The following is a 15,198-nucleotide window of genomic DNA, read 5'->3' on the forward strand; positions in this document are numbered from 1 at the left end:
CCGGTGACAGTGCAGCACTCCCTCAGTACTGACCCTCCGACAGTGCGGCACTCCCTCAGTACTGACCCTCCGACAGTGCGGCGCTCCCTCAGTACTGACCCGGTGACAGTGCGGCACTCCCTCAGTACTGACCCTCCGACAGTGCGGCACTCCCTCAGTACTGACCCTCCGACAGTGCGGCGCTCCCTCAGTACTGACCCTGTGACAGTGCGGCACTCCCTCAGTACTGACCCGGTGACAGTGCGGCACTCCCTCAGTACTGACCCTCCGACAGTGCGGCACTCCCTCAGTACTGACCCTCCGACAGTGCGGCACTCCCTCAGTTCTGACCCGGTGACAGTGCGGCACTCCCTCAGTACTGACCCGGTGACAGTGCGGCACTCCCTCAGTACTGACCCGGTGACAGTGCGGCACTCCCTCAGTACTGACCCTCCGACAGTGCGGTGCTCCCTCAGTACAGGCACTGGGGAGTGCCGGGCCTGAATTATGGGATTTGAGTCTCTGAAGTGAGGTCTTGAACCCAGGACCTTCTGAGGGGGGAGTGAGTGAGACCAAACGAGTCACGGCCGGCACACACACAGACAGACAGACAGACAGATGAGGAAATTGTCTATTTTTAAAATAGAATAGCTTTTAAAAGGGTCCAAAAGACCAGCAGGTGTGGAACTGCTAAGTCTGCATGAACACGCTGTTCGCCAGTGAGCAGGAGGGAAATCACATTGAAATCTTTTCACACACTTAATGCCTGGTCACCCTGAAGTGGAGAGAGATGGGCGATGGGCTGAGATGCTGAGACTGATTGTCACCAGCGAGTGTAAAAAGCAAGCTGGTGATGAGGAGGCACTACTCCGCTAATTAATTACAGTTTGAACTTTGATCTGTGAACTAATTCACAGAGGCAAACAGGAACGAGACAGAACTCCCGGAAAACAGATACAAGGAGACATCAACAAACACACACACAAAGGGTTATTCAACACCACGGATACAGTGGAGACTTCAGCACAGTCCATATCTCCACAGTTCTCAAGAGTTAACCCTTTCCCAGTACTAAATATAGACCTGCACTCTCCTCCCATCCCCCAGGGAACCTCGGAATTCCCATCCCACTGTGAGCAAGGAGCCTGTCCAAAAGTCATCTTTCAGGAGGGAAAAAAAATAGGATAATCTTTACCCCGACAACAACTTACATTTATATAGCGCCTTTAACGTCCCGATGTGTTTCACAGGAGTGTAAATCAGACAGAATTTAACCCCGAGCCACATCAGGAGATATTCGGGACGGGCGATCGAAAGCTCGGTCAAAGAGGTCGGTTTTAAGCAGCGTCTTAAAGGAGGAGGTTACAGAGATAGGGAGGGTTGTCGGGACTGGAGGAGGTTACAGAGATAGGGAGGGTGTAGGGACTGGAGGAGGTTACAGTGATAGGCAGGGTTGTAGGGACTGGAGGAGGTTACAGAGATAGGAAGGGTTGTCGGGGCTGGAGGAGGTTACAGAGATAGGGAGGGTTGTAGGGGCTGGAGGAGGTTACAGAGATAGGGAGGGTTGTAGGGGCTGGAGGAGGTTACAGAGATAGGGAGGGTTGTCGGGACTGGAGGAGGTTACAGAGATAGGGAGGGTGTAGGGACTGGAGGAGGTTACAGAGATAGGGAGGGTGTAGGGACTGGAGGAGGTTACAGTGATAGGCAGGGTTGTAGGGACTGGAGGAGGTTACAGTGATAGGGAGGGTGTAGGGACCGGAGGAGGTTACAGAGATAGGGAGGGTGTAGGGACTGGAGGAGGTTACAGAGATAGGGAGGGTGTAGGGACCGGAGGAGGTTACAGAGATAGGGAGGGTTGTAGGGACTGGAGGAGGTTACAGAGATAGGGAGGGTTGTAGGGACTGGAGGAGGTTACAGAGATAGGGAGGGTTGTCGGGGCTGGAGGAGGTTACAGAGATAGGGAGGGTTGTAGGGGCTGGAGGAGGTTACAGAGATAGGGAGGGTTGTAGGGACCGGAGGAGGTTACAGAGATAGGGAGGGTTGTAGGGACTGGAGGAGGTTACAGAGATAGGGAGGGAGTGAGGCCATGGAGGAATTTGAACGGTCAGCCATGCCCTCTCTCTACATCCTCTGAAGGTGCTGACGTTGGACAGAAGATCTCTGAACACTGATTTCCCTTCCATATCTCATACCATCAGTTGTGCTTAGAATCAGGCAGTGTAGGAAAGGCCATTCAGCCCCTCTCGAGCCTGTTACACAGGAACAGGAGGAGGCCATTCAGCCCCTGGAGCCTGTTCCTCCATTCAGTCAGGACGTGGCTGATCTGTATTTTAACTCCATTTCCCTGCCTTGGATTCCCTAACCATTAACCCCCTCACCCAACTAAAATCTATCAATCTCGGGTTTGAATTTCCCAATTGACCCCCCGGCCTTGACAGCTTTCTGGGGGGGAGAGAGTTCCAGATTTCCACTCCCCCCTTTGTGTGAAGAAGTGCTTCCTCACATCACCCCCTGAACGGCCTGGCTCGGATTTTAAGGTTCTGCCCCCTTGTTCTGGACTCTCCCTCCACCAGAGGAAATCGTTTCTCTCTATCGACCCGATCGAATCCTTTAATCATCTGAAAGACCAGTGCTGTTTGTGTGAAAGGTTAAATGTTAAACAGCAGAGATTATTACTTACAGCCCTTGCCCTCTGCTTGACTGAACATGCTGCCAGTGGAAACAGTCTCAGTTGAAGAGCCAGGGTGGGGGTGGGGGTGGGGGAGGGGCAGGGGCCGCAGCGGGGGGAGTGGGGGAAGGAGTTCCCGGTGTCCTGCGGTCAATACTTATCCCGCAACCATCACAAAAAAAAAACACAGATGAGCTGGCTCATTTATCACATTGCTGTTTGTGGGATCTTGCTGTGCGCCAATTGGCAGCTGCGTTTCCTACATTACAACAGTGTGCACACTTTAACAGAAACTGCTCCACTGGGTGCGAGGGGCATTCGGGACGAGCTGAGGTGGCGAAAGGAGCTGAGGAGACGGGAGTCTGTCTCTTTTTCTTTGTGCCTTTGAAGAGCGAGGCTCGGTTCAGACTCGGCCAATTGGAGGCTGGACAGGAAGGAGTCCGAGTGGCGGGAGGGACCGCACCCTGCTGAGACTCAGCAAGCAGCAGAATGAAGGGAAGGGGAAAGGTCTTTCTGGGCCCCCGTCTTGCCCCTGAAGGGCAGGGGTTTGTTTGCTAGTTATCATGAGCGACTCGGAGTGGGGGCTGAGGGGGGTTTGTTATTGGTTAACAATCGCAAACCAGAAAGTTCATCAACCATTTAACTTCATCAAGATGACAGAGTGAAGAAAGAATATACTAATCCATCTCTAATTGCCCCTTGAGAAGGTGGTGGTGAGCTGCCTTCTTGAACCGCTGCAGTCCGTGTGGGGTAGGTACACCCACAGTGCTGTTAGGAAGGGAGTTCCAGGATTTTGACCCAGCGACAGTGAAGGAACGGTGATATAGTTCCAAGTCAGGATGGTGTGTGACTTGGAGGGGAACTTGCAGGTGGTGGTGTTCCCATGTATTTGCTGCCCTTGTCCTTCTAGTTGGTAGAGGTCACGGGTTTGGAAGGTGCTGTCGAAGGAGCCTTGGTGAGTTGCTGCAGTGCATCTTGTAGATGGTACACACTGCTGCCACTGTGCGTCGGTGGTGGAGGGAGTGAATGTTTGTAGATGGGGTTCCGATCAAGCGGGCTGCTTTGTTCTGAATGGTGTTGAGCTCCTTGAGTGTTGTTGCAGCTGCACCCATCCAGGCAAGTGGAGAGTATTCCATCACACTCCTGACTTGTGCCTTGTAGATGGTGGACAGGCTTTGGGGAGTCAGGAGGTGAGTTACTCGCCTCAGGATTCCTAACCTCTGACCTGCTCTTGTAGCCACGGTATTTATATGGCTACTCCAGTTCAGTTTCTGGTCAATGGTAACCCCCAGGATGTTGATAGTGGGGGATTCAGCGATGGTAATGCCATTGAATGTCAAGGGGAGATGGTTAGATTCTCTCTTGTTGGAGATGGTCATTGCCTGGCACTTGTGTGGCGCGAGTGTTACTTGCCACTTATCAGCCCAAGCCTGGATATTGTCCAGGTCTTGCTGCATTTCTACACGGACTGCTTCAGTATCTGAGGAGTCACGAATGGTGCTGAACATTGTGTAATCATCAGCGAACATCCCCACTTCTGACCTTATGATTGAAGGAAGGTCATTTCCTTACCCTGGCTTTCTTCGATGTGGCAATTCCCCCAAGGCCGTCCAACCTCCGGACACTCGGCCATCCATTTGTTCAGCTCACGCCAGTGTTCACTGGCTATTCAACTGCAGGAGGTGGATCCGGATGGAGGACAAGGATCGCAGAGGAATCTGATGTCCTTTACACACGTACACATAGACATACACGTGCACAAATCCTTACCTCAGTCATGTTCACTCGGCCCTCTTGGAAGGAGCAGTCCCCGGCATCGTGTGTGCAGACGTGTCGATACTTGCACCAGTGACATGGGTAGGGGCCTCCGACACAGGACAGGCACCTGAGAGAGAGAGAGGAGAAACATAGCTCAAACTTCAACAAACTGTCCCTCTGGCTTAACATGATGTACATCCCATGCAAGGTAACACAGAACCAGATGTCTGAGACATACACACACAGGGAGTGTGTCAGAGTCTAGACTGAGAGTGAGATACAGAGTAAAGCTCCCTCTACACTGTCCCCCATCAAACACTCCCCAGGACAGGTACAGTACGGGGGTTAGATACAGAGTAAAGCTCCCTCTACACTGTCCCCCATCAAACACTCCCAGGACAGGTACAGCACGGGGTTAGATACAGAGTAAAGCTCCCTCTACACTGTCCCCCATCAAACACTCCCCAGGACAGGTACAGTACGGGGGTTAGATACAGAGTAAAGCTCCCTCCACACTGTCTCCATCAAACACTCCCCAGGACAGGTACAGTACGGGGGTTAGATACAGAGTAAAGCTCCCTCTACACTGTCCCCCATCAAACACTCCCCAGGACAGGTACAGTACGGGGGTTAGATACAGAGTAAAGCTCCCTCCACACTGTCCCCCATCAAACACTCCCAGGACAGGTACAGTACTGGGATTGGCTGGTCAATTTGGAGCACTTCCTGCCAGCAATCGGGGGAGCAGCTGCACCTGTGTTGCAGCAACTGGGGAGAGGAGAGTGGAGAGTGGAGACTGCAGCAACTGGGGAAAGGAGAGTGGAGACTGGAAACTGCAGCAACTGGAGAGAGAGACTGGAGAAAGGTGAATACTGAGTGGAGACTGCACCAACTGGAGAGAGAGTGAGACTGGAGAAAGGTGAATACAGAGTGGAGGGAAACCATCAAGGAAGGCTGCAATTTTTCTGGAGAGGTGGGTGTCAGGGCACCTGAAAGACTATTAAGTTTAAACTGTTTGGGGGAGGGAGAAGAGGCCTGAAGACTCAGGGGTGGGGCAGCCAATCCAGTAGGGGCCCCTGTGTTTGTATTGGTGTTTGCACACAGGGAGCTCCCTCCCCACCCCAACTGCCTGCTCGGGACAGCTGGAGTTGCCCGGGTGAAGACTGTCTTGTTAAAATCAGAAGAGGAGAGTACCGGGCGGCTCCAGCCGTCCCGGGCGAAGAAGCCTCCCCCAACTGGAAGACAACAAACAGTTTTGGACTAATTGTTATAAAGGTGCTCCAACTGGCAGTTGGATCAAACATCCTTTTCAGCCTTTCTCTCCCTTCCTCCACTCAGTCGCCTCAGTCACCTATCCTCCCCATTTCCTTTACCATCCTACCCCATGCTCCTCTACTCCCACTCCACCTTGTTTAAAGTTTGCTTTTTTTTTAAAAATTGTGTAATTTGTTTTGTTTCTTGGGGGTGGACGTAGCTCTTAGACCCCATGGCAAGCCCCTCTTCGCCGGTGGCGGGGCCTTCCCGTTCATATGCTGCTGCGGCTGCTGCAGCTGCACCTGTTGCCCCGTCACCTTTTGCTTTATTAACAACGAAGCATGGGGTCAAGAGCTACGTCCACCCGAACATGTCTATAGAGGCATGCGTGAAAGCAATGGCCGAGGTTGTCGGCCCTTCGGCCATTGTTGCAGCCTCTAAAATGTACGGGAAGGCAGTGTTTTTCCTGAAGACCGAGCGGGCGGTGTCCCTGGCTCTGAGCAAGGGGCTCACCGTGGGCGGGACCTTTCTGCCAGTGGACCCCCTGGAGGCCACTGCGCAAAGGCTCATTTTATCCAATGTCCCGCCCTTCATCCCTGGTGAGCTCCTCCTTCCCCACCTGCACCATCTGGGGGAGGTAAAGACGGGGCTCACCCCAGTCCCGCTCGGTCTTCGGGAGAACAGCCTCCGACACGTCTACTCCTTCCGCCGCCAGTTATTCATGCAGCTGGCGCGGGAGGAGGTGACAGAGGGCCACTTCAATGTCGAATTCCAGGGGACGGCCTACCGCGTCTTCTGGACCTTGGACGGGGTGCGGTGCCATGTCTGTAAGGGGGTGGGGCATGTTCGTAAGAACTGCCCCAACCTCCCGGCTGCCAACTCCAACTCAGCGGCCCAGGGTGGCGACGCTGCACCTCCTCCCACCCCCACTACACCACCACCAGATACCATTCAGTCGGTACCGGAGGCTGTGGTTTTCACGGCCTCCGGCAGGGAGGGGGGTGACCGTCCAAGTGGAAGGAAGGCGCGGAGGAGAAATAAACATCGAGAGGCGCGTCCCCTGGATATCGTGACACTACCCGAGCCTGAGCTCAGCCCAAGGCCCGATCTCGGGAAGTCAACTTGCCCCAGGGCTGGGCTCAGGCCCAGGGTGAATAAAAAAAAGGAGAGTGTGGAGGTGGAGGCCTCTGATGATATGGAGGTCTCTGAGCCTCCGCACACAACTGGGAAAAAGAGGAGAAGGCACCCCTCCACAGAGGTAACAAGGGGCCCTGAGGCGCAGGGCCCATCTGTTGGAGGGGAGCTGTCTCCTGTTTCGGGTCCCCAGGTTTCCCCTACCGCCACCACCAAGGCTGCAAAGTCCGGGCAGGTGCTCCCAATTCCTCAGGATGGAGGGAAGGGGATGGCCCCGGTACATGAGGCCCCTACTGAAGGAGTAAGTGGGGCCCTGCTTGTGGTGGGGGAGCCTGGGGAAGCCGCCCATTCTGCCACTGCTACTGGGTCGGGTGTCCTGAATGAAGGGGAGGGCGAGGCCCCAGAGGGTCGGGCCTCCCAGCCGGAGTCCACCACCAACCAGGAGACACCCGACCCAGTTATAACTGAGAATGCTGCCCCACCTGCTGGGCCTGTGGGTGCTGGCGGAGCGGGAGATAGCCTCCTCCCTCCGCCTCCAATCTCGGCTCCGGCTGGTTTCCCGGAGTCGGGAACTTCTGTCTCCCCTGGACCACTCATTGCCCTGGGGACGGAGGTGGAGGGGGGTCCTGAGCCGCTGGTGCCTACAGGCTCCAGTTTCACAATAGAACCCAGAGAGGACTCCTCCGCCATCGATCCTGGGGGTGGGATCGTGACGGAGGCGGGACCAGCTGGCGCGGCCGGGATGTCCGCCCCACAGTGTGTGGTGGATGTGTTGGCCGCTGGCGGTGACGACCCGGAGGAGGATGGGGATTCGGTGCGGGGCACGGAGGATGATCTTGATTCCATCGCCAGTGAGGTGGTGGAGTCCCTCGTGCCTCCCACCGAATCTCCTCTCATCCCCACGGCGGAACTCCGGGATTTCCTCGCGGCTTGCAGGGGTTGCCGCAATAAAGTTCAGCTGGCCCTCGACCGTTGGTCGAATCTGGCGCTGATCATCCAGTCCGTCCGTGCCGCCCTTAAGATAGCGGGTAAGCGCGCGGACGTGAAACTGGTTGAGAGGCGCCGTTTTAATGTGTTCCTCAATGGGTTGCTGGGGGAGTGGAGGGCCAGGTGCACTTCCACTCCCTCCTCACAGTGAGCTGTTGGTGACGGGTTTTAAGTACCTTTGACATGAAGATAACCATAGCCAGCCTCAACATCAACGGCAGCAGAGGGGCTCACCGCAGATTTCACAATCTCTCAGTCCTTAGGGAAGGGAGATACGCGGTGAGCTTTCTGCAGGAAACCCACACCGTTCCGGGAGACGAAGCCACCTGGCTCCTGGAGTGGCAGGGTGGGGTCTACATGAGTCACCTCACCCCTATTTCTAGTGGGGTGGCTATCTTGTTGGCCCCGACTTTTCAGCCGGAGATCTTGGGGGTCAAGGAGCTAGTGCCGGGCCGCTTGCTCCACCTCGCCGTTCGCCTGGGTAGCGTGCCGCTCCACTTTGTGAACGTGTACGCGCCCAGGCCCGGCGCTTTGCAAGCGCGCTTCTTTGAAGAAGTGTCCGCTCTCTTGAGCTCCATCGATAGCGGCGAGTGCATCATCCTCGGGGGGGATTTTAACTGCACCCTCGAGGTGGGGGATCGCTCCGGTCCCCAGCGCGGCCAAGCGTCGGTAGAGAAGTTGAGGGGACTGATCAGCTCCCTTAACTTGGTGGACGTCTGGCGGAATCTCCATCCCGACTCCAGCGCCTTCACGTGGAGGTCTGGAGGAGGGGGGTCGCGAATCGACCGCCTCTACATTTCGCAGGCGTACGTCTCCCGCGTCTCGGCGGCCTCCATACGGCTGGTGCCGTGCTCGGACCACCGCCTGGTGTGGGCGGAGTTCACTCCGCTCCGCACGCGGGCGGGGTCCGCGTACTGGCACTTTAACAACCGGCTGCTGGAGGACGTGCGATTTCGGGACTCGTTCTGTCGATTCTGGGCCGACTGGAGAAGGAAGCAGGGGGGCTTCCCCTCCTTGAGGCTATGGTGGGATGTGGGCAAGACTCACATCCGCGTCTTCTGTCAGGAGTACGCGAAGGGGTCGACCAAGAGGCGGGAAGCCGAGATCGGGCGCCTTGAGAGGGAGGTGCTCGACTTGGAATCCCGCCTCGGTCATGCCGTCGCGGACCCGGCCCTGTGGCAGGCGTACAAAGAGAAGAAGGGCGCGCTGAGGAACCTGCAGCTCATAGGGTCCCGAGGCGCGTACGTGAGGTCGCGGATCCAGATCCTGGAAGATTTGGACCGCGCCTCACCCTTCTTCTACTCGCTGGAAAAATGGCGGGGGGTCCGTAAGCAGCTCGTCGAGCTGCTGGCCGACGACGGATCCTCCATCACGGATCCGGAGGGAATGGGCCTCCTGGTCCGGACGTATTACAGTGCGTTGTTCTCTCCGGATCCGTCCAGCGAGGATGCGCGCAGAGTTTTGTGGGAGGACCTGCCGCAGGTCAGCCCGGAGGGCGCCGAAGGATTGGAGGCTCCGCTCACGTTGGCGGAGCTGACTGGCGCCCTCCACCAGCTCTCGAGGGGCAAATCCCCAGGGCTGGATGGGTTGACCGTGGAGTTCCTCAGGGCGTTCTGGGACGTCCTGGGGGACGATTACGCGCGGGTCCTGGGGGAAAGCCTGGCGACCGGGGAGATGCCCCTCTCGTGGCGCAGGGCGGTCATCGTCCTGCTGCCGAAGAGGGGCGATCTCCGCCTGCTTAAAAACTGGCGTCCGGTCTCCCTCCTCAGCACGGATTATAAGATCTTTGCCCGGGCTATGTCTACCCGCCTGGGCTCCGTGCTGGCCCACATGATCCACCCCGACCAGTCCTACACGGTCCCGGGCCGGTCCATCCAGGACAACATCCACCTGGTCCGGGACCTGATCCATCTTTCCCAGAGGACTGGTCAGTCGGTCGCCTTTCTCTCCCTCGATCAGGAGAAGGCGTTCGACAGGGTGGATCACGATTACCTTTTCGGGACTCTGCGCGCTTTCGGACTCGGGCCGCATTTCGTGGCCCGGGTCCGACTTTTATACGCCGCCGCAGAGTGTCTAGTCAAAGTTAACGGGTCCTTGACGGCGCCCCTTCGATTTGGGAGAGGAGTGCGTCAGGGGTGCCCCATGTCCGGCCAATTGTATACCATCTGCGTGGAGCCCTTCCTGTGCCTGCTTCGCCGGAGGTTGACGGGATTGGCTCTGCGCGAGCCGGCCATGCGGGTCGTCCTCTCGGCTTACGCCGACGACGTGCTCCTCGCAATCACAGATCCCGTTGACTTGCGGAGGATGCGCGACTGCCAGCAGACCTTTTCTGCCGCGTCCTCCGCGAGGATCAATTGGGAGAAATGTTCCGGACTCCTGGTTGGTCAGTGGCGGGTGGACTCCCTGCCGGAGGAGATGACACCTTTTGCGTGGAGCACCACGCACCTCCTCTATCTGGGAGTCCACCTTAGCCCCGCTGAGGAAGCCTGGCCGGCAAACTGGCAGGAGTTGGAGGCGAAAGTCACCGCTCGGCTGGGGCGCTGGACAGGACTGCTCCGAGTGCTTTCCTACAGGGGCCGAGCGTTGGTCATAAACCAACTGGTGGCCTCCATGCTGTGGTACCGGTTGGTCACTTTGGCCCCGCCCCCTGTATTTGCCACCAAGATCCAGAAGAAACTCGTCGATTTCTTCTGGGGCAAGAGGAAACACTGGGTCTCTGCCGCGGTCCTGAGTCTCCCGATCGAGGAGGGCGGTCAGTCGCTGGTGTGCGTCCGCACCCAGGCTGCGACTCTCCGCCTTCGGACCCTGCAGAGATACCTGTACGTCGAGCGTCCTCCCAGATGGTGTGCGCTGGCGACGTATTTTTTCCGCCAGTGTCACTGCCTTCAAGACGACACGCAGCTCCCGGTGGAGTCCGTTAGCCGCACCTCTCTGAGGGAGTTGCCTGTCTTTTACCGGGATCTTTTCCGAGTCTGGAACATGGTCGCCTCCAGTCAGGGCGCTCCCCCGCCGGCGGAGGAGAGCGCCTCGGCTGTCCGGGCGGCCGACTCCGGGGACGGTCCGGCGGGCGGAGGAGTAGCCGAAACCCCCGGGACGCCCCTCACTGCGGGTGGCGAGGGGGCTCGGGAGTGCGGAGCGATCCCGGCCGAGCTGACCCCCGCTGGGCCGGAACTGCTCATCGGACCCAGGCCCCGAAACCCTCCTCGGGAGCCGGTCCCGCACAACCCGAGCCGCCTCTCGGGAATGCCCTCCGTGCCATTCCAATCGGCGCGGAGGGGTTTCCTGTACGGGCTGCTCCTGCACACTTTCCACTTCCTCGCCCTCGTCAGCCGGCCGGACACGCCCTGGCGGTCCGCGTTGCCAACTGGCGGCGAGGGGAAACCCCGATGGAGGTCTCTCTACGCGGGAGTCTTCCCCCTTTACATCGGGGACCTGGGGTGGAGGGTGCTGCACAGAGCAGTCCCGTGCAATAGGCTTTTAAGTAGGTTCACGGACTCCCAGGCCAGCTGTACTTTCTGCGGCCTGGACGAGTCCGTGTTCCACATTTATACGGAGTGTGCGAGGTTGCAGCCCCTATTTGAGTATCTGAAGGGGCTGCTCCTCAAATTCTGGCTGCACTTCAGTCCCACGCTCCTGATCTTTGGGCACCCGGTGCGGAGGGGCTTGGGCCGGGAGGAGGATCTCCTCGTCGGTCTGCTCCTGGGCCTGGCCAAGGTGGCAATTCACAGGTCCAGGTTGCGGGCCGTCGGGGGGTCCGTCCTCCCCGATTGCCTGCCCCTCTTCCGCGGTTACGTTCGCGCCCGGGTGTCCCTGGAAAAGGAGCATGCGGTGTCAGTCGGTACGCTTGAGGCCTTCCGCGGCCGGTGGGCACCGCAGGGACTGGAGTGCATCGTCGACGCCGAGAATGGCATTTTAATTTGAGTTTTTTGTTTATTTATCTGTTTTAATAAAGTTATTTTAAAACTGTAAATATGTACATAAAGGGGGCCTGAGGGATAAAGGCCCCCTCGATGTGAAAAATATAAAAGGGGCCTGGGGTATAAAGGTCACCTTGTGGAAAAAAAAAAAAAAAAAAAAACGGGGGTTAGATACAGAGTAAAGCTCCATCTACACTGTCCCATCAAACACTCCCAGGACAGGTACAGTACGGGGGTTAGATACAGAGTAAAGCTCCCTCTACACTGTCCCCATCAAACACTCCCAGGACAGGTACAGCACGGGGGTTAGATACAGAGTAAAAAAAAAAAAAAAAAAAAAAAAAAAAAAAAAAAAAAAAAAAAACGGGGGTTAGATACAGAGTAAAGCTCCCTCTACACTGTCCCCATCAAACACTCCCAGGACAGGTACAGTACGGGGGTTAGATACAGAGTAAAGCTCCCTCTACACTGTCCCCATCAAACACTCCCAGGACAGGTACAGTACGGGGGTTAGATACAGAGTAAAACTCCCTCTACACTGTCCCCATCAAACACTCCCAGGACAGGTACAGCACGGGGGTTAGATACAGAGTAAAGCTCCCTCTACACTGTCCCCATCAAATACTCCCCAGGACAGGAATTAGTTACAGATCCACTTCCAGTGAAAAAGGGATAAGATGGAGAGACAGATCAGTGCGAAAGTATTGAGACCAGAGGTTGGGCTTGAATTGACTGCAGGGCCCAGGAGGTTAAAGGTTAGAATGCAAACATAGACAGTCCACCCAGTTCCTTATCAGAGAAGGGAGTTGCCTCTCCCGTTGGTGCAGTGTTGCTATCAGAAGCTGCAAGGTCCCTCAGTCCAGTGTACTGCTGCTTTCTTGGAAATGCCTGAGGCTCACATGAGCGTGTGAATCAGGGGCTGAGATAAAGTCATTTCCGCTCTGTGGAGAAACAGGACAAACAGTGTTCGTCGACAGGCCCAAAAACAACAGCAGCCGTCCCTGCAGCCTGTTACTCAGAAACACACGACAACACCGAGAGGCTGAATCCGGGTACAGACTCCGCTCAGCACACTGAGGGCACTGTCAGACTTTCCCCTGCTCCACGGGTACAGACTCCGCTCAGCACACTGAGGGCAGACACTGTCAGACTTTCCCCTGCTCCACGGGTACAGACTCCACTCAGCACACTGTGGGCACTGTCAGACTTTCCCCTGCTCCACGGGTACAGACTCCGCTCAGCACACTGTGGGCAGACACTGTCAGACTTTCCCCTGCTCCACGGGTACAGACTCCGCTCAGCACACTAAGGGCAGACACTGTCAGACTTTCCCCTGCTCCACGGGTACAGACTCCGCTCAGCACACTAAGGGCAGACACTGTCAGACTTTCCCCTGCTCCACGGGTACAGACTCCACTCAGCACACTGAGGGCACTGTCAGACTTTCCCCTGCTCCACGGGTACAGACTCCGCTCAGCACACTGAGGGCAGACACTGTCAGACTTTCCCCTGCTCCACGGGTACAGACTCCGCTCAGCACACTGTGGGCAGACACTGTCAGACTTTCCCCTGCTCCACGGGTACAGACTCCGCTCAGCACACTGTGGGCAGACACTGTCAGACTTTCCCCTGCTCCACGGGTACAGACTCCGCTCAGCACACTGAGGGCACTGTCAGACTTTCCCCTGCTCCACGGGTACAGACTCCGCTCAGCACACTGAGGGCAGACACTGTCAGACTTTCCCCTGCTCCACGGGTACAGACTCCACTCAGCACACTGAGGGCAGACACTGTCAGACTTTCCCCTGCTCCACGGGTACAGACTCCACTCAGCACACTGTGGGCACTGTCAGACTTTCCCCTGCTCCACGGGTACAGACTCCGCTCAGCACACTGAGGGCAGACACTGTCAGACTTTCCCCTGCTCCACGGGTACAGACTCCACTCAGCACACTGAGGGCAGACACTGTCAGACTTTCCCCTGCTCCACGGGTACAGACTCCGCTCAGCACACTGTGGGCAGACACTGTCAGACTTTCCCCTGCTCCACGGGTACAGACTCCACTCAGCACACTGAGGGCAGACACTGTCAGACTTTCCCCTGCTCCACGGGTACAGACTCCACTCAGCACACTGTGGGCAGACACTGTCAGACTTTCCCCTGCTCCACGGGTACAGACTCCACTCAGCACACTGAGGGCAGACACTGTCAGACTTTCCCCTGCTCCACGGGTACAGACTCCGCTCAGCACACTGAGGGCAGACACTGTCAGACTTTCCCCTGCTCCACGGGTACAGACTCCGCTCAGCACACTGTGGGCAGACACTGTCAGACTTTCCCCTGCTCCACGGGTACAGACTCCACTCAGCACACTGAGGGCAGACACTGTCAGACTTTCCCCTGCTCCACGGGTACAGACTCCGCTCAGCACACTGAGGGCAGACACTGTCAGACTTTCCCCTGCTCCACGGGTACAGACTCCACTCAGCACACTGAGGGCAGACACTGTCAGACTTTCCCCTGCTCCACGGGTACAGACTCCGCTCAGCACACTGAGGGCAGACACTGTCAGACTTTCCCCTGCTCCACGGGTACAGACTCCACTCAGCACACTGAGGGCAGACACTGTCAGACTTTCCCCTGCTCCACGGGTACAGACTCCGCTCAGCACACTGTGGGCACTGTCAGACTTTCCCCTGCTCCACGGGTACAGACTCCGCTCAGCACACTGAGGGCAGACACTGTCAGACTTTCCCCTGCTCCACGGGTACAGACTCCGCTCAGCACACTGAGGGCAGACACTGTCAGACTTTCCCCTGCTCCACGGGTACAGACTCCGCTCAGCACACTGAGGGCACTGTCAGACTTTCCCCTGCTCCACGGGTACAGACTCCGCTCAGCACACTGAGGGCAGACACTGTCAGACTTTCCCCTGCTCCACGGGTACAGACTCCGCTCAGCACACTGAGGGCAGACACTGTCAGACTTTCCCCTGCTCCACGGGTACAGACTCCGCTCAGCACACTGAGGGCAGACACTGTCAGACTTTCCCCTGCTCCACGGGTACAGACTCCACTCAGCACACTGAGGGCAGACACTGTCAGACTTTCCCCTGCTCCACGGGTACAGACTCCGCTCAGCACACTGAGGGCACTGTCAGACTTTCCCCTGCTCCACGGGTACAGACTCCGCTCAGCACACTGTGGGCAGACACTGTCAGACTTTCCCCTGCTCCACGGGTACAGACTCCGCTCAGCACACTGAGGGCACTGTCAGACTTTCCCCTGCTCCACGGGTACAGACTCCGCTCAGCACACTGTGGGCAGACACTGTCAGACTTTCCCCTGCTCCACGGGTACAGACTCCACTCAGCACACTGAGGGCAGACACTGTCAGACTTTCCCCTGCTCCACGGGTACAGACTCCGCTCAGCACACTGAGGGCACTGTCAGACTTTCCCCTGCTCCACGGGTACAGACTCCGCTCAGCACACTGTGGGC

The 15,198-nt window shown here is 57.1% G+C and overlaps 1 protein-coding gene across 1 annotated transcript in view; it reads right to left on the reverse strand.

Annotated features, from left to right (window-relative positions):
- Positions 1 to 15,198, reverse strand: part of LOC137361212 (plexin A3-like) — a gene marked incomplete at both ends in the record, with an annotated part of 270,436 nt that overhangs the window by 192,906 nt on the left and 62,332 nt on the right. The window contains one exon of the mRNA XM_068026127.1: positions 4,418 to 4,532. Within this exon, the coding sequence (XP_067882228.1) occupies positions 4,418 to 4,532 (115 nt within the window). The remainder of the gene's footprint in view (positions 1 to 4,417; positions 4,533 to 15,198) is intronic.

The sequence above is a fragment of the Heterodontus francisci genome, unplaced genomic scaffold (assembly GCF_036365525.1).
Source record: "Heterodontus francisci isolate sHetFra1 unplaced genomic scaffold, sHetFra1.hap1 HAP1_SCAFFOLD_896, whole genome shotgun sequence".
In the NCBI taxonomy this organism is placed as follows: domain Eukaryota; kingdom Metazoa; phylum Chordata; class Chondrichthyes; order Heterodontiformes; family Heterodontidae; genus Heterodontus; species Heterodontus francisci.